This window comes from Cynocephalus volans, chromosome 7 (assembly GCF_027409185.1).
Source record: "Cynocephalus volans isolate mCynVol1 chromosome 7, mCynVol1.pri, whole genome shotgun sequence".
Classification (NCBI taxonomy): Eukaryota; Metazoa; Chordata; class Mammalia; order Dermoptera; family Cynocephalidae; genus Cynocephalus; species Cynocephalus volans.
Genome location: NC_084466.1, coordinates 85,013,788 through 85,040,631, shown reverse-complemented (window position 1 = coordinate 85,040,631; position 26,844 = coordinate 85,013,788). Strand labels below are relative to the sequence as shown.

Genomic DNA, 26,844 nt, shown 5'->3' with positions numbered 1-26,844 from the left:
CAAGGATGAAGACAATTCCATTTAATTTCAAAAAGTGGTAACTGTCAAATAAAATGAAAATACAGGATGATAGGGAACTCAGCTATTGGCACTGATCTTTAGAAATCTATTTAAAACCTCGAAGGGAATACTTTTGCTGTTCTTTTGTTGCCAACGAGTTTTAATAGTTTTATTTTCACAAAAAGGAGTATTCGTGGAAAGATGCCATTTCCTCCATAGCGAACCAGCATGAAGACTCCGGGGCGAGCGCTGCCTTGGGCACGAGGGCGCCTGCAGATGCCCCGCGGCCAGCGGGACGGCAGCGACTGCGGCGGGGACAGCGGGGATGGCAGGGTCACTAACCGCGCGAGGGCCGAGGAGGAGGAGCAGGGCGGGACGTTCGGAGCCGGGATTGGAAAGGCCTGACTGAGGGAGCGACGCAGGAGTGAGACCTGCGAAATGAACAGGCATTAGACAAGAAGGACGGGCGCGGGGAGAACGCGGCATTTGGAGCAGAGGAGGCAGCAGGTGCACAGGGGCCAAGGGCAGCGCAGCGCAGGGCGGCGGCGGCGGGCGGGAGGGCCTGGCGGAGGCCGGTCCCCACCCTCGGACTCCACCTCCGCGCGCAGCACCGGGAATTTCAAGTGCGGAAGGGAAGGTTCCCTGGGCTGCACTGCAGGTTCTGGCTGGAGGAAGGCAGGGGCGGATCAGGAGGCCCCGTCCGTCCGGAGGCTGCAGTGAGCGGCCGTGCCCACCCCCAGTGCCCGCCACCGCTCTGGAAGTGATCTGACAGCGGGGACGGGTGCAGCGGGGACGGGTGCAGCGCCCGGGAAGCAGGGGCTGGAGCAACGCCGGTCCGAGGACAGGAAACGCTTGAGCAGGGCTAGGAAAATGCTGATGCTAAAGATCCACGTAGAGGACAAAAACTAGAGATGCAGAAGAGAAAAGAGACAGCGGATGAGAGCAGAAGGTGGGCTCGTGAGAAGGCAGGAAGGGAAGGAAGCTGTCCAGGTGACAGGGGGAAGGACTGGCCGAGGCAGAAGGACAGATGCCAGGCGGGCTGGCTGCGGGGTTCCCTCCCACTTGACAGGAGCCCTCCATCGGTCAGAGAAAGTTGTCGGGAGGGAGTTGGATTCAGAGGGTCAAGGAGGTAGGACAAGATTTGTGGGGAGTGTCAGTGGACAGCGATCCACTGGAGTGGTACCGTCTGACCCGGGTGTGCTTTGGCAGAGCTGAGCTGCCTCCTGCAGGCACAGATGGAGGAGACAGGGGACCCACAGGGGATGGAGAGAGGGACAAAGGCCAATGCGAAGGTGCCCTGCTGGGGTGGAGAGTGCTGACAGGGGAGGGAGAGGAGGAACAAGAGGGCTGCTCCCCACCAGGAGGGCCACGGCTGTGGTCAGGCACCTGCAAAGGTTCCCTATCTCTGCTTAGTCAATCACCGGAAATGCCAAGCATTAGATCTAAGAGCCAAACCCAGCAATTCCCTTCCCACTCTGAAGTAGCTCATTTATTTAGAGGCCAGTATCTTAAAGACTCAAACCTACACAGGAACAGCAGACCTTGCAGGACACATTTAATGAGGCTTAAATCTTTCCTTGTCAGGTTTGCAATAAAATAAAAAATGTAAAGAAAAAGAGCACGAAAGGACAAGGACATCTGAAAACACTTTATCAAAAATTATGTATTCAAAGAAACCACGTGTGCTACCATAATTACATAAAATATTACCATTAGAGGAAACTGAGTGAAGGGAGTACAGAACCTCCCTGTAATTTTTTTTGTTTTTGCAACTTTCTGTTAATCTATAGTTATTTCAAAATAAAAAGTAAAAAAAAAAACCCTAAAAATTATGTATTCAAGCCCTACTATACGTACTGTAATGAATACAAAGTACTGTAATGAATACAAAGAACATTTACTGAAAATATGTAAAGAAACATTCAAGTAGAAGAGAAGTACAATCCTAATAGAATAGTTCAGAGGACAGAATCATTCTCCCATCAAATTACAAATGAAATAATATATATTATGTGTGATATAAATAGTAAAGTAGATGTTCTTTTTTCGAACTCTAGTTTGTTAGTCTACTGGAATTAATAAATGTATATTAGCTCTTGAGATGGAGTTGTATACTTATTCTCTTAGAAAACATTTCCTTTTTAAAATAAAAGAATAAAATTTAAAAAACAAATACTATACAAACTGACTTTCTAGGTTATATGTAAAGTTGTTTTTAAAAAATAAACAATATATAGAAGTTAAATCTTAAACTTCAAGTTAGAAAAATGTTTTGTGGTAAGATTTTCTTCTTTAAATATTGCTTTACCAATCACTCATGATAACTAACACTGAAATAATTCAATTTTTCTTTAATTCCAAAAGTGGTTATATCTACAGAGTAGCATAAATGTTTCATATTAATGTCTCCTCAACTCAAGACTCACATCTAATATACTGAAGAAACAGAGAATGAATACACGTAGCTGAAGGTAATGAGAGACTACATAAAGGAAAACGCACTTAAAACACCTGAACCTTGAATAACATTATAATTACTTTTATTACATTAAAATGAAAATTTACCAAAGTCTGTTTCATTAAAAATAATAATAACTCTTTCACCATATAATCAGCTACATGTTTTAACGGATTCTACTTCAATCTCCATAATTTCCAAGGTAAAAAGTACTCCCACTGATCTCTAAATTTCCTATCCCAACAGTGACATATAATTTCTCATTTCTTAGGATCTTGACACTGCCATATTTATTAAAGATTTAAGAAATATTACTAGCATATTAAGAATGCTATAAATCAAGATAAAGTTCATATTAACTAATTATGGTAAAGAAGGGTATACACGAAATGTCAGAACTGGAAGGCTCTTTTGGGCCTTTCAGGCTGTTCCCAGCATCCTTACCTCCTGACCATGAAACTGGCGCTTCCCATCATCTAATTAACCCAGAAATACCATTCATTCTGTGAGCTCTTCTTCTTAGACCCATTAGAGTAGAACTGAGAACATAGTCTGTTTTAAAACCAACACTTGCCTGAATTTGAAACTCCCATTATAAAGTGTTTCACTGTAGCAGGAAGGAACAGCATAGGTTTGGGAGCCAGATAAAAGCTTCAGACCGTGCTCCTTACCAGCTCAGTGGCATACTGTGTAGCACCTAACAATCAAGTTCTAAACAAGGAATACACTCCACAGTTTCCTCTTTATACTGATTTTCATTTATAAAGTAGCCAAGTATCTCTAACCAAACACATGTGCCTCCTCAAATTACCCGGCTTTAGAAGAGGATACTTTCTCCAATCTGGCAATTAATTTAAAGTTTTTAGAAAAAAAGCAAAATCAACGAATGTATTATTACTTTATCTTCAATATTTCAGTATCTGCCACAAAGTTGGTCATTAACTTACTTTTTGAAAATATTTTCTCTCACCTTAAGTAGAACTGGTTATCAAACAATGAGCCAATTCTTCATCTGCAGGCTCCAGTTCATATTTAGAAAAGATAGGCATCAATCAGAAAACATTCCCCTTCTGATGATATTTTAATCAAATATATCTCATGCTATGGGTCTAGACAGTTCAGAACTGCATAGTTTCTGATGAGAAGTCGACTATAATTCTTATCTCTGGTTACCTTCAAGCTTTTCTCTTTCTCTTTGGTTTCTAGCAGTCTGACTATGATGTATCTAAGTATATTCTTGTTATATTTATCCCACTTGGGGTTCTTGTCGCTCCCTAGATTTCTAGTTTGATTTTCATTATTTTTGGCAAAATCTCAGCTATTTTTCCTTTAAATACTTCTTCTGCCTTGTTATCTTTCCCTTCTTCTTTCTGGAACTTGAACTGCATGTATCTTATACTGTTTGACATTGTCCTGAAGTTCTTGGATGCTCTATTGTTTTAGGGGTTTTCCCCATGCTCCTTACCCCGGAGCATGAAGCTCCTTACGCTTCATATTTCAGCTACGATAATTTCTATTGACCTACCTTTAAGTTCGCTAATTCCTTCCTCAGCTGTATCAAGTGTATGGCTGAGCTCTTCAAAGGAACTCTTCATATGTGATATCGTGGCTTTACTTCTTGCATTTTCATTTGATGGCTTCTCCTAGTTTCCATATTTCCTCCCTATCTGTTCACACATGTTATCCATCTTTTCCATGATATCCTTTAACATAGTTCTTTAAATCCCTAAGAGTTACTTAAAAATCCCTGAGTCTGATTCTATTGATTGCTTTACCTTTGAGCAGGGCGTCAGGGTTTTGTGCTGTTCCTGCAGTAGCAGCCAATCACTCTTCTAGGCCTGCAACACTGAGGAGGGCTCTGTTTTAGTCCCCCTCCCTGCTCCCAACAGTTCTCATAAGCGATAGAAAACAGTCTACAAGTGAATGCAAACTCCCCTGTATCAGGGCCCTCAGGTATTCCATACTGATATGCCAGTCCATACTTGGCTTCCAACAATGTGTTAAAATGTTATCTGACTTCTCTTTATACCCTTGCACAACACTCAGCCTTTCTGCCCCAACTCTGCCACAGCTGAGCCAGTCTGTGTCTCCTTGATTTCAGACAACTAGAAGACCCTGTAACCTCAGCTCTCTGACAAGCTCAAGAAAAGTTAGGATTTTATCTGCCTTTTCCTGTAGTTAGGTTGGCAGCTGAGCTCTTTCGAGCTTTCTGCATCCCAAGTGGATGAGAAAATCCCCAACAGCTCAGAATTTCATAAGTAATACTATTTGGAATTTTAGCTTCCAAAGGAGGGGGGGAGAAAAAAGCAGAAAAGCTTTATAAAGGGTGAACTACCACTTTACATCAGGAATTAGACATCTTTAAAGACTATTATGAAGAAACTTGCAATACTTCAGCATGTATAAGACAGCATGTTTTAGTACTGTCAAGCAGACATCCATGAGTACCAGAATCAGCAGGTTTTAACCAAAAGACAGTCCACTCAACGAATATTTACTGACTGACTGCCCAATATGTGACTGGCATAGCTGGCATTTCCGTGAACAAAATAAATAAAATTCCCAGTTCTCAAGAAACTTACATTCTAGCAGACCTTATTTTTTAAATTACTATTGAAAAAAAGAGACATTTTTCATTATTTCAGTTCCTATTAGCAAGGAACAAAAACACAGGGCTTTAAAACCCTATCTTCTCTAGGCTTTGACCTTTCAAACTGTACTAGTTGCAATGCTGTTTACATGTGCAATCTTTATTCATTTGTGAAGTTTCTGCATCTTAATTTAAATAATAGCATATAATCAACAAATATCAAATAAGGGTTAGATATGCATGTAAATTACTTTCAAATGCAGTTGCTCCTTGAACAATACAGGTTTGAAATATGCATGGGTCCACTTATATGTGAACTTTTTTCAATAAATACTGTACAAATACAGGAACTGTATTCTCTTCCTTATTGATTTTCTTAATAACATTTTCTTTTCTCTAGCTTTATTCTAAGAATACTGTATATAATACATATAACTACAAAATACGTGTGAATTGGAAAGGCTTCCAGTCAATAGTAGGCTACAGGCAACAAAGGCAAAAATAAGTGGAATGACATCAAACTAAAAAGCTGCTACACAGCAAAGCAAACAACCAACAAAGTGAGGAGACAACCTACAGAATGGGAGAAAATATTTGTAAACTATGTATTTGACAAGGAGTTAACATTCAGAATAAAAGGAACTCAAACAACAGAAAAAAAAAATCTAATTAAAAAATGGGCAAAGGACCTGAATAGACATTGCTCAAAAGACATAACAAATGTCTAATAAGTATATGAGAAAATGTTTGATGTCACTAGTCATCAGAGAAATGCAAATTACAACAACAGTGAGATATCCTTGAAATAGGAGGTGCTCGGTTTCCATGGGTTTGGGTTTCAGAACACACCTCTGGGTTTCAAGCCACTCCCTAAGGTATCAGGACCCTCCTCTGTGCTCTCCCCCAGAGGAGAGTTACTGTTGCTTGTTGGAGGTATTTTCAGCACCAACATGGGGAAATTGAGACCTCAAGAGGCTAACTTACGCAAATGCAGTGGCTGGGCATGCTCAGTAGAAAGGGGTTATAGAACACCAATAGCCTAGCATGTTCAGTAATGTGGAGTTTATCATTTGAATGACCTTTCACTAGAGGTGCTAAAGAGCACAGTATATTCTTGAATGCATCTAGTGCATGTGATAGAACTTGACCAATGAACATGCCCTAAAAAGAAACCAACTGAGTATGTTCGAGACTATGTTACATAACAGAGAACCACCAGCTTGGTTGAATATTCATTAAATAACATGAATATGTATTAGATAGCAAAATATAAAAGTTGAATCCCCCAGAAGACAGTGTTGTTGCTCACTTTCCTGGGGCCAACCCACGCTTCACTGGCTGAGGTGTGTATGCTTTCTTTGTATCAAACATACTTTCAGCAAGCAGCTGCTCACTATCTTGAGCCAGCCTGCACTCTGTACTAAACTTTAAGTGTGTATTTCTTACTTTTGTATTGGTGTGGGCCCTGCTCAGTCTCTGCAGCCAGCCTGCACTTTCTCTGTGAATTCTATATCTCTTATTCATTATATTAAACCTGTTCTCACTTTCTACTGTGACTCTGCTCTTGAATTCTTTCCTGTGGTGGAGTCAAGAATCTGGTAAGGGGATGGGGTGGGTTGAGGACAACTATTGGGCTTCCCCAGACCCCTGCCTCCAGCAGCATCATCTCACTCCAGCTAGAATGGCTATTATCAAAAAGACAGAAAACAACAAATCTGGCAAGGAGATGGAGAAAAGGGAAATTCTATACAGTGTTCAGCAGGAATGTAAATTAGTACAGCCATTATTTAAAACAGTGTGGAGGTTCCGTAAAAAACTAAAAATAGAACTACCTTATGATCCAGCGATCCCACTACTGGGTATATACCCAAAGGAAAGGAAATCAGCGTACTGAAGAGACACCTCCACTCCTATGTTCATTCACAATAGCCAAGAGATGGAATCAACCTAAATGTCCATCAATGGATGAATGAATTTTTAAAATGTGGTAAATATACAAAATGGAATGCTATAGCTATGAAAAAGAATAAAATCCTGTCATGTACTCCAATCTCCTGCAACCACTAATTTGTCCTACATTTCTAAAATGTTGTCATTTCAAAAATGTTATATAAATGGGATCACACAAACCTTTTGGGTTTGGCTTTTTTCACTTGGCATATTTCTGTGGAGATTCATCCAGGTTGTTGTTTCTATCAGTAGTTTGTTCCTTTTTATTGTTAGTAGCAATAGAATGCTACATGTTGTGCAATTCCATAGTATGGAATACCACAGTTTGATCATTCATCTCTTGAGGAATAGCTGGGCTGATTCTAGTTTGGGGCTGTTACAAATGGCTACTATGAACATTTGTATACAAGTTTAAAAAAAAATTCCTGCCATTTGAAGCAACATGGATAGTACTGGAGACTATTATGTTAGTGAATTAAGCCAGGTATAGAAAGATAAATACTGCATGATCTCACTCACATGGAATCTAAAAAAAGAGGTTCTCATAGAAGTAGAGAGTAGAAAGGCGGTTACCAGAGGCTGGGAAGGGGAGGGGAGGGAGACAGGGAAGAAGTTGTCAACAGGTGCAAAGTTACAGTTAGATAGGAAGAATAAGTTCTGGTGTTCTAGGGAGATTATAGCTAATAAGACAATAGCTAGAAAAGAGGATCTTGAAGTTATCACCACAAAGAAATGTTAAATGTTTAGGTGATGGATATGCTAACTACCTGGAGGGGATCATTATACAATATATGCATGTGTTGAAACCACACACTGTACTCCATAAACATACAACAAAAATACAAACTAGTAGGCTATTAGTAAAGTTTGGGGAGAGTCAAAAGTTATAGTTTGCACAGGGGTTAGCACACTTCACACCCTCGTCCATCTTTTTGCTCAAGGGTCAACTGTACTTCCAAAGGAAAGGAAATGGTAAAATAAAGAAATGCATTATTGTAGTATAGGCTAAAAGCACCAACCAATTATTTACGCATTCATTCAATAAATTCTTACTACGGTCATCTCTCCCTGTCTGTGACAGATTGGTTCTAGGACCTCCCTCGGATACCAAAGTCCACAGATGCTCAAGTCTCTGATATAAAATGACGTAGTATATGCATATAACCTACGCAAAATATCCTCCTGGATACTTTAAATCATCTCTAGATTACTTATAATACCTAAAATAATGTAAGTGCCACGTAAAGAGTTGTTATATTGTTTAGGGAATAATGACAAGTAAAAAAAATCTACATGCGGAACCCACAGATAGCAGAAGGCCATTTGGATAAGGTGCAATTTTGGCCCTGGGAAGAACGGCGAAGATTCTCTCCTTGACCAAACTTTAGTTAGGCTCTCTCAACTCCCTTCTCAGCTCACACCCTGACTTTGGGCCTCTGCGTTCATCTCTGCACTGTCCAGTTTTAGCAAGAACCCCCATCTCAAAACCTGATCCGGTGCTTCATCCTCCATCATCCCCAGGCGGAGTCTGATCACCCTGGCCTGCCTTCAGCAAGAATCCTTTTAGGTTAGTTTAGCCAGAATTCTCCTTACCCCTGTGTTTCCTCGTAGTAATTTTTTATCCTCTGACCAGCCCCCCCACTTCGCTATAAATTCCCACTTTCTCTGCCCCTACTACAAAACCCCAGTGTAGTAGGCCCCCTTGAATAACGTCTGCCTTATTGTTCTTGTAGTGGGTTGAATTATGTCTCCCCAAAAGTCACTGAAGCTTGAATTGTGTCCCCCAAGTTTTATGTATTAGAAACTTAGCCCCCACTGTGACTGTTAAGAGGGTGGGAAATCCTATTATAGTAATTGAAAGGTGGAGCCTTGAAGAGGTGATTGGATTATAGGACCATGCCATAGTGAATGGATTAAAAATGGTGGTTGGGGGGTGGTTCTGAGGGCTTTAAAAGAAGAAGAAAGTCTGTCTGGTAGTTGGGGGGTGGTTCTGAGGGATTTAAAAGAAGAGGAAAGTCTGTCTTTCTCTCTCTTTCTGCTTCGACCATTGTGCAATGTGAGACCTCTGGGTCACTCTCGCCACCACCAGACAGACTTTGGACTTCCCAGACTCAGAAACTGTAAGTAATAAATTTCGTTTTTCTTTATAAATCACCCAGTTCCAAGTATTTTGTAATAGGCAACAAAAACAGACTAAGACAGTTCTTTAACAAGTGTCATGAATAATTTTTCCTTTATAAGAACAAAGTCAAAACACCATCCTCAGCCCCCAGAAGGATTTTAGGTCTGATGCCTGCATCACGAGCAGGTGAAATTCATGGTGTATGTTATAGTCGTGTAGCTCCAGGTTTGCAGATTCATTTCCAGTTTGTTCATGGACCCACCAAAATTCAGTCCTGCAATTAACGTCTACTACCTCTTGACGGCAAGAGTACTCCCACGAAAGATTTGTTTTTTCAATACTCCAACAAGTTCCCCCACAAAATAATTAGTAGTGGTAATTTAAAAACTCAGTGACTATAATTATGTATTTAATATGCAATTAGTATATAATTAACAGATAAGGAAGTTCCAGATAAGGAAAAATGAAAGCAGGAAAATAAAATGAAGTTAGAATTGAAATTAGGCACATAAAAATATGTGTCCTAGAATTCCATACAATTTTCACAGTTGGGCTTTAACGCGGGCTAAGCAGAGAGAGAAAATCGATGATGTCTCTCATTCTACCTGAGTAGAGATCCACATCCCTTATCTGGAATTCTGTAATTCAAAAAGGTCTGAACACTGAAAGCTCTTCAAGAATTTGACACAAACATATCTGATGACAAAATCTGACCTGGACAAATGTGAGGTTTGTAAGGTATTTATCTTTTAAAAATATTTATCCCACTTTGTGAATATGCAGAAATATGAATGTGTTGGTCTACAGGGTAGCAAAAGCCACTAGGTTTGTGTTTTTTTAATTCAAAATCTACAGGATAAAACCATTTTAATTTTCTAAAAACCCAGAAAAATTTGAATTCCAAAACAGCTAATCCCAAAGTTTCAGTTACAGAACTATAAATCTATATGTGGCATATATTTTATCTTGAGACAAAGAGTGAATTTTCCACTTGTTAAAATAAATAAATAAATAAAATGATAAAAACTATTCATTCCACGTGTTCTACAAACAGTATATTGTACATCTCTTCCTGAAGAGGTTTATAGGTGTGGCATTTAAAAAATGGGTTAGGTAGCTAAATTAAGTGTGAGAAACTCCTCACACGCTTTTAGTTTTATATTACAGAACCCAGCTGAGAGGAGTTACGTGCCCTTCCCTTGATGCTGCTTGACCCTGAGCCTGAGTTTACTGAATGGAGGTCCTTCCCTGCCTTGTGGTAGAAGATACAGTAATAAAAGCAGTCAGGTTTGTCCGGAGATTCACTCAAGTCAACTCCTTTTTTGGGGATTCCCAGTTCAAATTCGCATATTCAAAGTTATGTGTCGTCCTCCCTCCTAGAGCACAGAAACCCATTTAACTGCTACAGCCATTCCCCAAAATTATTTGAGCATAGAACACCTGACCCCTCCACCCCATACATCTTTTACGATCAGGTGATTTAATATACTGTGTATTGGTTGGGAATGGATTTGTGGAAGAAATTAAATGTAAACTTCCACTAATAAAAGAAAACATTCTCATAAATAAAAATTCTTAAGAAGTAAAGGCATAAAAACAGTTGTACTCTCACTAATCTTTAAGCTTCTCTCCAATCCTCCATTTATACCCACTTTCTTTAGAAAGCTCCTTTTCAGCTCTTCTAAGTCCCGCCCTGACACCTGCCTCTCCCTGGGCCAGCTCACACTCCCAGATTCCCTGGTAACATGCCTGCAGGGCATCCTGCCAGGCTGCCAGCCCCACCACCTTGGTCTGGGTGGTCACTTCTGACGCATGCAAGCTGATGGGGCTCAGGAAAGCGAGCACACTGTCTCGCTTCTCCTATGGCCGGGAGCAAGTGGGCAGAGTGCAGCAAGGTGCTGCGCTTTCTGGTCTCCTCAGCGCAGCAGCAGATCCACAAAGCTCCTTCCCACTTCTCTGCTCCAGAACAGAAGGAAAACAGCCAGCCTCAGACACTGCCTCTAAGCTGAAAAATGCCAAATAATACCAAGCCCCACGTTTTCCTCTTGCAAAATTTTCCTTTTCCAAAGTATAAAGAAGCAGATTCCCTCTTTGCTATCTTCAGGAATCTCCTAGTATCAACTATTCTTTTGATTGAGGCATTTCATTTAAATATAATATTAAATATAGTTATACCCTCAACAAAGCTTAGCAATCTGTAACCTTTAATAACTATCTTTCTATGGAGTTGTTCAGAAACGGTTTTTAACAAGGGCACACTATTTAGAACATGGTTAAGGGCACTAAAGCAAATTTATTTCAAAACAATATTTACTGAGTGAACTTCAGGCCGTTTACACCCTTCCCTGAATTTCTTTATAACAATACCTGCAGTTTTTTTGTCTCTGTGGAACCCTACCTTCAGGGTTTTGCAGTTGCCCTCGCTGGAAGCAGGCTGCCTCCTGTGTTTACTGAAAGGTGGCCCTGCCTGTGGGGAAGATGGCAAGAAAAGTAGGTCAGCTCTGCCAGGGAGACTTGGCTGAGCATCCTCTGGGTGCCAGGCATCCTACTAAGCAGTCCGGTACTACAACAAGGAACTCAACCTCAACCTGCTACCAGCAACAAGAAAAGTAATGGATGTCAGAATGAATGTTTATGCCCTTGTGCCAAATGTGCGAGGATAAATGCACAAAGTGCCACAAAGGAGGTGCAGATAAAGCCATAGGGCATTTAGGAGACAGCAACCATCTACAGTGTGGGAAAGGCAACTGCCTAACAATCAACGATGCCTCTTGTATTCCTGTAGTGTTGATATTTCAGATTCAAAGGTGTACTCTTGCTATAAAATAAGAGAAAGGCTGGCAGGTTAGCTCAGTTGGTTAGAGCATGGTGTTAAGAAAAACATTGTGCTGTTTTTTGCCACTGATAAATAGGAAAATGTTATTAGAAATGTTGTTTGTACAACTGGAACATAGTATACTAATGATTAACTACGGTGACCTAATTGCTTATTTTAATAATTCAATCTGAATTTTACTTAAAAACAAAAATGTCTGTGTTTATTTCTGAAAACTTGAGATTTGGCTTTATATGACTATGACAGTGAAAATGCCGCCTGTCTAATAATAAATATCAAATTGGCCTATAAACTAAACATAGCTCACTTAAGTCTTGGAGAAGTGGTTGGCTAGTGTCCCGCTCGCCAAGGCTCTGCTTCTAGTTGAGGAGCAGTTTCTATTCTAGTATTTAGTTAATTTATTCATCCTATATCCACTGGTGCCTCTGATGGTTTGAATTTAAATTTCTGGGGCCCCAACAAGACTCTGTGAGGTGCAATAAGCCATTGTGGTGTGAAAGGTCCCTGTATCACCCTAGGGAGTGGGGCCCCACCCTCTCTGTGCACCCGTCAAAGCACATGGCTATGGCGGAGCTGACTCCCAGAGCTCATTCACTCCTTTTTTCTTTTAATGCCAGAGCAACACAATTTTGGCCGAAAAGTCAAAATGAAAGACTATAAAATGGACCGCCTTCTTACCTAAAGAAGGTAAAGTCTGGTTTCTTGCTCAGAATTACAAGTTTTTTGCCTAAATATGAATTATAAGGACAATAATTACCCCAGTGTATGAAACCCAAAGCAAGTAGAGACTAGCATCATATGGAAGATCTTGGAAATACAAAATCTTGGCCCCACCCCAAAGTCACAAAATCAGAATCTGTTTCAACCAGATCCCCAAGTGATTTATAAACCTGAAAGTTTGAGATACCCTGACTTAGAAGAACATAATCATCAAATGACTTGAAAAACAAAGGTAAACAAAACTAAATCTTTCTAATTTTACAAGCAGAACATCTTTCCATAAGGAGGCAGTGCTGTGGGAAAGACAGACAGAAGGCTGGACCTGAGGTTGGGGTCTTGTGTTTTCTATCACTGCTCATTTGCTCTGACACCTCAACAAAGTCTCAGTGTCCTGTCCTCTCATTTGTAAAATGAGGATAAACATCCCTGCAACAAAGTTAGTATAAAGATTCAGTGAAGAGGTAATTATTCAATCAACTTGTGGAACATATTAACTAAATAGAAGCAATTTAGGTCACTGCATCAGACACATGTGACTTTCTAAATGCTGTCATAGCTCAGGTGACCACACATACAGGTGGGCCTGAGAGTCCTAGGTTGGGACTGCTGTCTTGATGTGATTACTAACAGCACCACTTCCTTCTTAAAAGTGTTTCGGCTCAGACAATAGGTCCCGTGGTCACCCTAGCGATAACTAACTTACTGAGAGCTTCAAGTGAGCCAAAGACCGTGTCAGTCGTCCACAGCCCGTGCTATTCTACCTCGTCAATGAGGAAGTCATCAACGGTATTCTTGTGATAAACAAAAGCTACAGTCACAACATTTTCAGAAGATTTTAGAAATAACATCGAAACATCCAAATGATTTAGCAAACTTGGCATCACTAGAATTCTCTGAATGTTTTGCTATGAGCTTAACTTGTAAACATGTAACCTCATAAACTTGCCAGACATTTTCTATCATTTCACAATCTCACTAGTCTAATTTAAATAATGCTATGTTAAAAGTCTGGCATCAAATTCTTACAGAGCTAAGTCACTGTAATAAAATATCTGGTTTTATTCATGACAATTTTAAAAATGCCTTATGGTAGAGGCTGCATAAATATTAAAAGTTAAGACATTCTCTGGTGCAAATCCTTATTATGGTAATGATTCAACTCCTCCTAAGGTAAAGAACTCCTACCCTCAAAGTCCCCTGGGAACATGTTGGGTCCAATGATATAAAACTTGTTGAGACGTGGTCATCCAAAACAAGAAAATACTTCAGAGGCTTAAGCCAAACCCCAAAGCTGCCCAAGCTACGAGTCAGCAGCTTCCATTTCCCAGCTTGATCCCATCCCGCTCCAAAGCTGTGAGTGACAGCACTAAGTCTCTGCACGTGTCCATAACAGGAAAACAACTGGCATGTCTCAGCCAGCCTGTTTTGCTATAACCAGTAATCCAGATGGCACATAATCAATATAGTGGATATGTTGCCTAGGCCCAAAGAGACGAAAATCTCAGGCCTAAATCCACAGGAAATATTAATTTTTACTTACTTGATTTTTAGAGGTGTTTTCTTACAAACTAAAATGGTCTTAGATAAAAGAACCATTAGAAATGCTTACATATTATCACAGACCCACCAACGGCTCAAAGAAACAGATGTCAGATGGATTTTGGTCTTACAGGGTTCAAAATTAAACATTTTAATGTGTGACAGAGGTCTAACTACAATTTTTTCTAAAAAAAAATTTTTAATAATACAATGTTTTACAGTTTGCATACACTATTAAATTTGACTAAAATTTTTGAAGCAGGTATGAAGGTACTGTTAATTTTTAATTTCTAAATATTTTAGTTTTTTAAATTTAAATGAGCAGAGAAGTCTCAGACAAGCTCAGTGACTGGTCTAAAGCCACCTACACATGGTAGCGGGGCTGGTGTCAGATCTGTCTTTGCCTCCCAGTTCAATGCTCTTGTCTAGACATAACTGAGAACCAATAAAGCTGAAAATAAGTTCCGAAACCACTAAAGCTGCCAAAGCTAATCTAGTTCTACTTGCACTGTAATGTTTACCTTCAATCCTTATTCACAACTCCTGAAAGAGAATGGAAAGGGAAGATTTATTACAAGTCTGTATGTCTCCAACGTAAGCAATTCTAGCCTAGGGTTGACTTTCACAAACTAAAGCAACAAACTAATAATAATGCTGGACAGAAAAGTTCTAAAATGAAAGCACCAGAATTCTACTGTTCTAAAAATAACACTTAAAATGATATGAATCTTATTTTGTGAGACACACTGTCTGAAGTATAGGCCATTTTTTAACATATTGAGATTTTTAACTAGAAAAAAACTGGAAAAAGAAAATGCCCACAATGTTATAACACTGATTTGATCAGCTATGACAGAAGTTTATGGAAATTCTGATGAGAATGGATCTACTGACCTCCATGTTACTATTCTGTGATCTTTGGCAACTTAATTAGCCTAAGTCTCAGCATCTATACAGTGTGGATAACCATGTACCTTCTTCATAGACTGCTAGATAGGATTAAATAAGAAAAAAACAAAAAAACACCAAAAAGAATAAGTATTAAATTTCTATTATTTGTTGTTTGATAAATATTTTGTGAGAGAGATAATTAGAGCAATAAACATCTTAGTATAGCAGCTAATGAACAAAACTATACAGAAAATGTCCAGTTCTCTCAAAAATCAGTTGGCTATATTTGATTATTAGTAATGTAGTTGTGGTTACAAAATTACCAGAAAGTAAAAAAAAAAAAAAAAGATTTTAAAACAAAAGACATATGAAAATTAAGAGGACAACACATGAGGAAGAAAGAAATAGTTCATTAGGAGGATATAACTCTATTCTTTTACGCATCTAATAAAATATTTCAAAATATAGAGAGTAAAAATCCATCATCCTAGTAGAATATCTATCCCTCTCAATTTTTGCTAGGTCAAAAATTAGTTATATATCAAAGATCTAAACAATACAATTAAAAGGTAGACTTAACAGACTTTATAAAACCCCAGACACAACACTTAAGAAATATACAGACTGATCAAGAACAGACACAACATTTCCAAAAAACTGATGATGTATGAGGCCATGAAATAAATATCAACAAACTGCAAAGAATTAATACCAGATAGACCAATTAATTAGATATCAATAACAAAAAGATAAATAACTCCCTTGCAAAGTCTCAAAATTTTAAACTATGCTTCTAAACAACTCTTTGGTCAAGGAAGAAATTATAGTGGAAATTAGCAATATTAAAATACTTTGTATTAAAATCATAAAATGCAGCTAAAGTACTGTATCACACAATTTAAAATGTACAGCAATAAAATTTAAATGCGTGTGTTAAATAGGACTAAAACTTAATTAGCTAAATGTCCACCTTAAGAAATTGGGAGTAAAAAATAAGGAAGGGGAAAGGAAAGAGTAGTAATAAAAACAGAAACTAATGAACTAAAACAAACAAAATACAGAGGATAAACAAAGTATTAGTTCTTTGAAAATACTAAGCAGATAGACAAACTTCTGCCAAAATTAACAGAGAAAAAAATGAGAAAACAATATTAAGAATGAAAAAGGACATAATTACAGATTTAGCAGGATTTGAAGGATAAAAGAATGCTATAAATAACTTAATTCCAATAAACTTAAAAACTTGGATTAAATGGATAAATTTCTAGCAAATTACAACTTAGCAAAGCTTATTTAAGAAGAAAGCTCAAAGAGTCTGTAACTATTAAAGAATCAGTCATTTAAAAAATCTTCCCACAGAGAAAATAACAGACCTTGAATGGTTTTATAGATGAATTCTGAGAAAGGTTTAAGGGACAGATGATTACAATTTTATAAAAAATGTTTGTAGAGAACAGAAAAAGAAGGAACACTCACCAACTCATGTTATGAAATAGTATGTACTTAATATCAACATTAGCAAACAACAATAGGGCAAATAAGCAATCTCTCATTAAGGTAAATGCGAAAATCCTCTACATACAAACTATTAGCAAACTGAAGCCATATCTGCATTTACAAATAATAATTTAGGAACAAGGTCATTTAATCCTGAAATGTAAAGGTGGCTTAACGTTCAACATTAGAATTCACTACATTAACAGATTAAAGCAAAGGAACAATCCAATACCTCAAAAAAAGGAGGAAAAAATCAGATAAAATGCAACATCCATTAATGATTAAAAAAACCCAAACCTTAGCAACTGGAAAAAGTAAAGAATTTCTTTTTCCTGACATCTTCACCAAACCTATAACAAACATCTTCCTTTATGGTAAAACATTAGAAACATTTCCTTTTAGAAATCAGGATCAAGGCAAGTAACGCCCATGTACAGCTTCTAGTCAACACTTCTAGGAGATTCTAATAAGTAGAGTAGAACAAGAAAAAGAAATGAAAGATATATGGATTGAAGTGAAAGAATAAAATTGTCATTATTTGCAGCAGAAGTAACTGACCAAAAGTTTTTAAAATTCTTTTAAAAAACTTTTTAAATAGACAGGTTATTAGAATTTTTTAAAATTTTACCAAGGTTGCTAAAAATAAGGCTGACAATGAAGAATAAATTGCATTTTAAACACCAGCAACAAACAAGACCTAACAAATAGAGAGATATGTGTGGATTTGAAGATTCAATATTCAGAGGTATTAGTTCTCATTGAACTATAAATACAATGTAATCCCAACCAAACTCTTATCAGAGTTTTTCAAGAAAATAGATAACTTGATTCTAAAATGTATATGAAAGAACACAAAGACTCAAGGATAGACAAGAAATTTTTGAAAAAGAACAAATTGAGAAAGACTTGTTCTACCAGATATCAAAGCTTATTATAAAGCTATAGTAATAAAGACAGCACAGTACTGGTATCAGAGCAGACAACTTAAACAACGGAATAAAAGAGAAATTCCACAAACAGTCTATTGCATATACATGGGTACTTGGTATATGATAGATCATGGGAGAAAGGATAAATTATTCAATAAATGGTGCCAAGAACTGGTTATCCATAGGGAAGAAAGTAAATTGGATTCTCACCTTATACCGAACATAAAAGAATTTCTAACTTGATTAAAGACCTAAATAAAGACAAAGAAAAACATTAAAACTTTTAGAAGAAAACAAAAGAATATCTTTGTGACTTCTAAGGAAACAAAGGTTTCTTAAATAAGATAAAAAGCATTAACTGTAAAGAAAAGATTGCTAAATTCAACATTATTAAAATGAACAAATTAAGTCCATCAAAAGATACCAGAAAGTGAAAAGACAAGCCATAAAGTAAGACGTATTTCTAACAAAGGATTACTATTCCAACTATAAAGAATTCCCAAAAATCAATAAGAAAGCCAAGAAATAGGAAAATGAGCAAAAAACAGACATTTGACAGAAGAGAAAACAAAAATGAACAATAAAAACATAAAAAGATGCTCAACCTTAAAAGTAACCAGGGAACACTGCTACTAATTAAGGCCATAATAGCATTCCATTTCATAACCATGAAATTGGCAAAATTGAAACTTCTGAAAATATCAAATATCAATGAGGACCTGGCAGAAGAGGAACCATTATTGAGAGGAACGCAAATTAGTACACACATTTTGAAAAACAATTGGGCATGAGCTCATAAACTTAAAGACATGCATACCTTACAAACCCGGCAGTCCCAGTGCTGTACATGAGTATAAGGAGAAAAGTACAGAAATGTTCACATCAGCAGCATGTGAACCAGCAAAAACCTGGAAGAACCCATGTGCCAATGATGAGAGAATGGGCAGAAAAATGATGTATTATGATGAACTGAAAACATGTATCCTGCAGCTGCATGCAACACGGAGGAATCTTGGGCATATAATAATAGTAAAAAGCAAATCGCAGAAGAGTATAAACAGTAAAATACTATTTTTGTAAGGCTCGAAAACAAAACTAAACATCACATTGCTTAGGAATAAATCATGTGGTAAAACTATTTTTAGGCAAAAATTAATAAGAATTCAGGACTGTCCTTACCTCTGGGAGGCAAGGGGGGCAGTGATGGGTACAGAGAAGAGCATATGGTAATGCTGGGTGGTGGCTTCACAGCTGTTCATTCTACAAATATTATATTGCAACATTCAATATTAAATAAAAAGAAATTTATTATTTCCAGAGGTGCTACTTCTGCTCTAATCGTTTATGAGAAGAACCTCCTGAGCTGAAATCAGCCTCATAATGCCCATCCACTGCTCCTGGTAATATTGTTTCTGGAAGGACACAGAGCAAGTATACTTTCTCCTCTACACAGAATCCTTCTAGCAGTATTATGACAGAATCTAGTTTCATTGTTCTAGTCCAAAAGCATCTTTTCTTAAACCATTCATAACGTAAGTGCTTTCCAATTTCTCAGGACGTTTTCTCATTCCTGGGTGTCACTGTAAAACACAGCATCCCAAACTGAACAAAACACCCTATGTATATAGAAACACCCTGGGACTGGCAGCCCTGCTCCAGGCAGTATGCTAAGGGCAAAGTGGTGTTATGGGGACAAGTGAGGACAGTGTGTGTGTGGAGTGGGTGGTGGTAGATGCAAATTGAGAATGTGAGGACAAAAGGGGACAGAGGCAGTCACTGCTGGGGGTGGGGGGTAAGTCAAGTACCTGGCCTATCAGGTGTGTGGCTACTTCAATACAGTTACATATAGTCACAGAGTCCTGGGAAAAATTCAGTCTGACAAGGTAGGATGGGATTGGGACCTCAGAAATGCCAAGGAAAGGCAGAAGTACTGGACCTCTGCTCATTTTCAGAAATCTACCTAAAACCTGATGTGAAGAGGTCACAAATCTAGAACAGGGGCAAAAAGATCCTGCGCCTTTTAGAAATCAGTATCTGGAGAGAAAAGAGGAGAACTCTGGGTACTGAAATGATCTGGGAATCAGGGACAGCCTTGCTTCCCCATGGGAGTGTTTAGGGATGGGGTCAAGGGTCAGGCTGGCAGCCTGCACAATGGAGATGCTTAGTGTTTTCCATGTTGGCTGTAGGGGCTATGACTGTCTTCTTTTCTTGAATCCATGGTCCCAATTATTGTAAAGAGCACCTGTGATTTTAGGACAATTTGCAGGGGGTGGAGACATAACTCCACTATTAAATATAAACTGGTAGCTAACAAGGGATGTCAGTTTCAGAATAATCAAAACACACAAAAGTTAAATCTTTGGAAGGTCTACAGAGGATGAGGATACTGCCTCCAGAAGTGTGGGGACACTGATAAAGATTTCTGTGCTTCCTCGGAGCAATTAGAAATGGGTTTAGCTGAAGGTCAGAATCCATGAGCACTGAGAAGAGAGACAATGAACTTTAGGTGCTTAGCCCAGCTCTTCTAATGCTGCCTAAGACTGAATGGGACTCATAGGGAAACTCCATCAGACTGTTAATCCACGTTAAGTTTATGAGGTCTACAAACGTGAACTGCTACCAAGTCTACACTCCTTCTATATTTGTGCTACAGAATTGAAAATTAATTTACAATAAATTCTACTTCGGCTTTGATGTTGTAGCTTGTCAAGACAGTTCTGAATCTCAAATGAGTACCTCTGGCACTTGTTATCTGTGTCACTTGCAAATCTTATAAGCATGCTTCTAATTCTTCCACCACAAGGAATTCACTGGCTATGCTATGCTCTAGCTCAGGTAAAATACTTGTAGGTGTTAATAAATCACTGACAGATTATTGTGGACTATGAGAGCTCTCTGGAGTACACCTCATGATGTTAAAAAAAAAAAATTCCTTTCCTGAAATACAGCAGGATAGTAAATTAAGCATTATTTACAAAGACTTAGATTTTAGGGTCTTATCTCCTTATCCTTAAGGCTAGGATTGCCCTTCAAATAAAAAAAAAATCAACCACTTGGTGTCTTAATCAGTGACAAGTAGAGGCAAGCCCTTCGTGAAGCTCAAAGCACTGGCTCATCTCCTGCCTCTGGGTACACTTTCCACTCTCCATGCACTCACAAAATTATTTTAAATTCGTTAGAGACTGTGTCTACAAGTACCTTTAGGGCACTAAACATGTCTTCTGAGTCTGAAACTTGAATAATTCAAAGCAGCTTAATGCTTTCTTCCTATGTTGTTTATCGTGCAGTATATTTGGGGCTTACTCCTGTTTTCTGATAACTATGTACTTAAAAAATGATTATTCTTAATGAAGAATCTAGTAAGAACATAGGCAATGGGAAGCTCTCCCCTTTTCTTGGACATAACATCTGTAAGTCGGTGACAGAATTTTAAAAACTGATGTTAGTATTTGTAGTAAATTTCAGTCCAAGGTTTAACATTTTTTAAAAGAAGTATTACTCTGACAGGCTCATGGTCCTCTTTTGCAGTCATCCTCTGCATGTGTGTCCTTCTCACACCTGTGGTCATACCTCCTCAGAGAGCTCCTTTCCTAATGATGCTGGTTTCTTTTGTTTTGTTTTTGGTGGCTGGTCGGCATAGGAATTGCATCCTGGCCCTTAGTGTGATACCAGTTTCTTTAGATGGCTCCTGCTTTCTCTCATAGGCAATTTCTAAACCCCCTATACTTCGACCATCTCTTTTGCCATTTATTCCCACACATCTGCAGTGTCCATTTTGACTCATTTCAGATTTGTATCACTAGGTCTCCTGGAAACAATGATGGTCACTGATATATCCAAAAAAAGAACGCAGCATCCTCCCTTTCAAACTTAACCATCCTCCAGAATTCTCTGATCATGGGATCTCCATCTGTTACACAGGAATCTCAGATCCTTCAGCCTCTTCCTGTGCAGGTCGTGAGTCAGGTAACTGAAAGAGGATTCTGGCAGCTTTATGCAAGGTACACATACTTTATTCTTCAGATGTGAGTTTCACAGATATGCTTTATTCTCAGATATGAGCTCTAGCTCTACTGCACTTCCCTCCATGCTCTGCCATCCAGCAGTTCAGAGCAGTTACCTTTATACTCTTAGTACACAACAGCAGCCACAAGCCAAGCATTACATAATTACAACATGCTGAATCAGTAAATGGGCGCACATGCGCAGTTACACTACTTTTATCACTTGTTTCTAGTGAATGTGCTGAAGCTTGCCCATCTGTAACAGATGTGAGCAAGTGAGCCTGACTAACTTTTCCTACTTTCCTTACACCTTCTCTGACAGCTCCTCTCCCACCTCCCTGATACCTCCTGGCCTCGAATCCTCCCGGCGGTCTCCCACAGGCAGCGCTCAGTGCCACGCTCACCGTCCCCTGAACGGGCGTCTGCAGGACTTCACTCAGCCCCGCTGAGCGCCGGGCAGGGCCATACGGCCGAGACGGCCACCAGGGCAGCTGGACTGGGGTGCGGCAGTGCCATGTGAGTGCCAGTGGCCAGGAGAGGCGTGCACAACGTCCAACAGAAGGAGGGACAGCAAAGCCCGGTATAAACGCCGAGAAAAACCACTCCGGGGACAAAAGGCGGTGCTGGGAGGCGAGCTGGGGCAAAGGCGTGGGGCAGGAGCGGCAGGCTGGCGGCCACTTGCAGGGAGCGGTCGGGGCCTGGGCGGGCTGAGCTTCGACACGGCCCACGCAGCTCTCGGCCCTCCCCAGTCCACCGCCCTCCCTGACACCATGGTCATGGTCATACGTAAGTATTTGATTTCGTCACCCCCCCCAAACACCATTAAAGACTTTCTCCCACACCAGGATGCAGCCCCCACTCCTACCTGTGACCCTTAGCTGCACCCCGGCATGGCCCGCGCGCCCACACCTGCACGGCGCCTCTCCAGGAGGGTTGCCCGGTGCCTTTCCCACACGGGCCCTTCCTGCCGGTAGGAACGCCTGTCTTCGGTTCTGCCTTAGCTCCCCCGAGAGGTCACGGCCATCAGCACCCCCGGGACGTTGTCTCACTTATTCTTGGCTGTTTCGCAGATGCTGAGACAGTGACTGGTACATAATAAAAACGCCGTAAATGCTTCCTGACTGAAGGACCTCTACAACCTTAGTAGGTCCTCAAAAAATATCTTTAGTGAAATAAATGAGAGCGTCTGAGGGCTGCCTGGCGAATGACCCCCGCCGCATATGGTCCGAGCCCGGGCCATCTGCGCTCCTCCCTGAGCCCCGCCCGGCGAGCGCAGCACCGCCCCCCCCCCCCCCCGCGCGCCTGCGCCCTCCCCCCCCCCCCCCCCCCCCGCCTGCGCCCTCCTCCATCGCTCCCACGCCCCCACCGGAGCCATGTGTGTGCTATGCTAGCATTTGGTGGGGTATGTGCTTCTGTGTTATTGGCTAAGTCTACATGATTCCCAGAGCAATTCCCAGAGCAGGTTAATGGGCAGGAAGTTAACTGGATCACAAATATTTCAATTTTGCCATCTTAGTAACTGAAATAAATTATGATGTGAGCTCTGTCAGATCAGTGATCCAAAAACTCATCCGTTATTCTACAGTTGATAATAAGAGTTAGATAAAATCAAGTCCAAAAAAAAAAGAAATGACCAAATCATATTATGCATCTGGGGACATAATCAGAAAAAGAGTCACAAATAAAGGTGGTTTTGGTCCTTTTTTTCCTAGTTATATTCTTTTCTCCATTTAATTGGTTAGTGCTTTCTTTGTGCTAGGCATGGTTCTAAGTACCAGGGACTGAAATCTGAATATAATAATTTACACTTGCCCCCACTCTGTGGGGGAGAAACACCACCTAATGTAATACTATCAAACCAAATTTCCAAAAGAAGGGAAAGAATATATCTTCCAATGTAAATGTGGGCAGTAAACGGCACAATATTCATAGTTACACTTACAGCTAACTTACTATGTTATCTCTCATTTTAATTTAAAAATCTTTAAAATTACAATACACTGCTGAAATCTAAACCTGGAAATTAAGGAATTTTCAGACGTGGCATCATATGGATGCTAAGCATACTGGCAAAATATGTCCCTGTAGTTCAGTTGTATGAAACAACATAAAAATTCAGACTGAGAGAACAAATGTTCAGAAGCAAAGGCTTTTTAAAACTGAGACAGACTTGAATGCCTGGTCTACGACGGAGCTTGTTTCTTCGTTTAGAAAAAGGGGACAAAGTGCATTCCTCGTGGGATGATCATGAGGACAAGTGGTACATTACTTGACACACAATAAAGGGTTGCTATTTTTCAACACATGACTATATGCTAGGACTATGATTCTATACTATGAGGAAAAAAAAGGGAATCAGAAAAAAAAAAGGAATCTGGTACTGAGAGAGTGACAGAGTTCTGAAAAAGCAGGTCACAAAAGTTGACCATCACAACCCAAAGGAAAATATGACAATATTAATATTCCTACCTGCCCAGTCTGATAATGTCTGGCAAACTGGTTAATGACTCGATAATCATTTGCAAAGTACTCCATCAGAATAGAAGGAACCTCTGCAAAATCAGTGGGGCACCTGGTCCCTAAAATGGGGGAAAAGAAAAAAAGGTGGCATGAATGAAATCAATATATTTAACTCACTTTTTATGTACCCTTTTAAAACTTTTATTTGTAGTTCTGATGAACTATGATAAGCTTTAATTCATTAAACCAATATTTTACTTCTATAAAATTATTGTACATATTTACAGAAAAGTTTATTATAATCTTATATATTTTCCTTTATATTAAAACAAAATATTTGCACAGCTGCTAAAACACCTTATAAAGCAACTACTCACACCCTCTACAAACAAACCTGTCTTCAGCTACACTGGCTGTACATGAAACACAAATTAAAACATTCTTACAATTAATATAGCATTTGTATTCAATTCACTGAATTCCATTACCAAATGCTTTTATCCTTCATTTATTTTAACAGTACTTTATTTTATCCATTTATTGTTTTTTTGTAACAAAGTCAATCCAGTAAGAAAAAGCAATATTTTAAACTCAAAATTTCTTAACAAAATTCCTGTAAGATTTTTTTGGTGGCATTTTATGATTCTGTTCAGCCCACCTACAGTCTTTTCAAATCTCTTGTCCTTGCCCAAAATACTATGTGTGTAAGGTTAGTTAATAAATACTGGATGCCAACAATTTACCAGGTGGTCTCCTACTGACCATAGATGCTAGGGAGCTTAAGACATAGAGATGAGACAACTATGAGGAAAGTCTAGGTACCATCAATGATGGCCACATATCAGCACAGAAAACTAACAGAGCAGAACCACAATTTTATACAGGGAAAGCATAATAAAATAAAAAGTACCTTATCATACTTTTTAAAGATGGTTTATTTTGTTTTCTAACTGATTTTGAATAAAAGGACGCAACATTCCTTCACTTATCCTTTAACTCTGTGCTAGATACTAAAAAGATACTCGTACATATTTATTCTCACACACACACAGCCACAAACTTAAATTCCACTATAAAAAACACTATAAGAATTAAAAAGGTATGAACCCAAAAGACAGACAACTGAGACTTATTCCTTGGTGAGAGCTGTTAGCAAGGAAGGAATAAAGTGTGAGAGGATCAGGTTGCATAACATCAGGAAGAACAAAATAAAACAATCTGAGATAAAGGGTCATACGACATTATTAAATGATCAGGTTTTTCCAAATAAAAAGGCCTTTTTCCAAACTAAAAGAAAAAGAACTTTTTTTAATGGATAGTATTAAATAAAAGCCCTCTTCATGGCTCACCAGTGACATGCTGGTAACGAGTGCGTCCCAGCATAGAATGCATGGCATGCCCCATTTCATGGAAAAGATTTTCCATCATGCCAGGAGTTAATAAAGTTGGTGAATTCCTTGAGGAATGGGGAAGATTCAGCATAAGAACTACTACTGGGAGTTGATATTCTCCATCTTCCTTTAATCTACCTCCACGGATTGTAAAATGGCAATCCTTTGAGAATCAGAAAACATAAAAGGAGAAGAAAGTATTAGGCAATCTGAAGAATAAAACAGTCCTAATAAATATAAAATTATACCAAAGTTTGTGAGTTCAAACTTTAATTTGATTCTTACTATATTCATTTAGTTATAGACACTTTTCCTCGACACTTTTTATTCTGCTAAAAAAATTTTAAAACACCAATAATACATTGAGCTTGTACTGATTAATTCATTCATTTACTCTGAAACATGCAATAAACTGATACTGTGCCAGGTGCTAGAAAAAAGGCAGCAAAGAGCTTAGATCCATGCCCTTGTAAGTGGGAAGGGGCAGACATCAGCTACTGAAGAGGAGACACTAATATTTATTTTGAGTCCCTGCTACATGTCAGACAGTGAAGTAGGTGCACTTTCCATGTCTGCTGTCTAACACTTAGAAGTGACGGGCTCTAAACTACCATAAAGCAAGCAATCTGCAGTAAGTTACTCTGAAACAGGTCCTACACTGAGACACACATACACTTTCGCTTATTCTTCACAACAATCCCATGAGGCAGGTGTCTCATTTTCAGATGAGAAAACTGAAACTGAGTCTTGAAAATGTTAAGTGACATGTCCAAAAAAACCCCAGCTAGAACTGCTATATCTGAGATCTGAACCCAGGCCAACAAGCAGGAGCTGGGGCTCCTAATGACCAAAGTGGAGCCTCCCCCATCCATTCAGGCAAAGAGGAAGAACACGGGAGTCAGAGTCTGATGATCTGCACTCTGCCCCCACCTTCGACACCTACTAGCCAAATCATGTTGGAAAGTGGTTTGCCTCTACGAGCCTCTTCTCTGAAATGCTACTTTGTCAAATCCCAGAGTGGTTGTCCAGATTTCATAAACTCACATCTGTTAAAATGCTATGGATTTATGAATCACTATTCAAATATCAGGTGCCATTAATTCTGTTATAACTTAAAAATTCAACTCTTGATATTTCCCATCTAGTTGCATGAAAATTGCTAAGGCTGACTAGTATGCAGCTAAAGGGATAAGAAAAAAGGAACCTCACAGCTTCCACATAGGGAGGTAATTTGGACATATCTTCTGCAATTTGAAAATAGGTTAATTGTCAGGGTCCAGCCCGTGGCTCACTTGGGAGAATGTGGTGCTGATAACACCAAGGCCATGGGTTTGCATCCCCTATATAGGGATGGCCGGTTGGCTCACTTGGGAGAGCACGGTGCTGACAACACCAAGTCAAGGGTTAAGACCCCCTTACCGGTCATTTTAAAAAAAAAAAAGAAAAGAAAACAGGTT

The 26,844-nt window shown here is 39.2% G+C and overlaps 1 protein-coding gene across 2 annotated transcripts in view; it reads right to left on the bottom strand.

Moving 5' to 3' along the window:
• The window catches only part of MIPEP (mitochondrial intermediate peptidase), a 164,832-nt gene that overhangs the window by 81,918 nt on the left and 56,070 nt on the right, over nucleotides 1-26,844 (bottom strand). For both annotated transcript variants that reach the window (XM_063102813.1, XM_063102812.1), the window contains exons 13-14: nucleotides 25,346-25,550; nucleotides 24,006-24,115 (exon numbers count right to left, since the gene is read on the bottom strand). In XM_063102813.1, coding sequence (XP_062958883.1) covers nucleotides 24,006-24,115; nucleotides 25,346-25,550 — 315 coding nt within the window. The remainder of the gene's footprint in view (nucleotides 1-24,005; nucleotides 24,116-25,345; nucleotides 25,551-26,844) is intronic.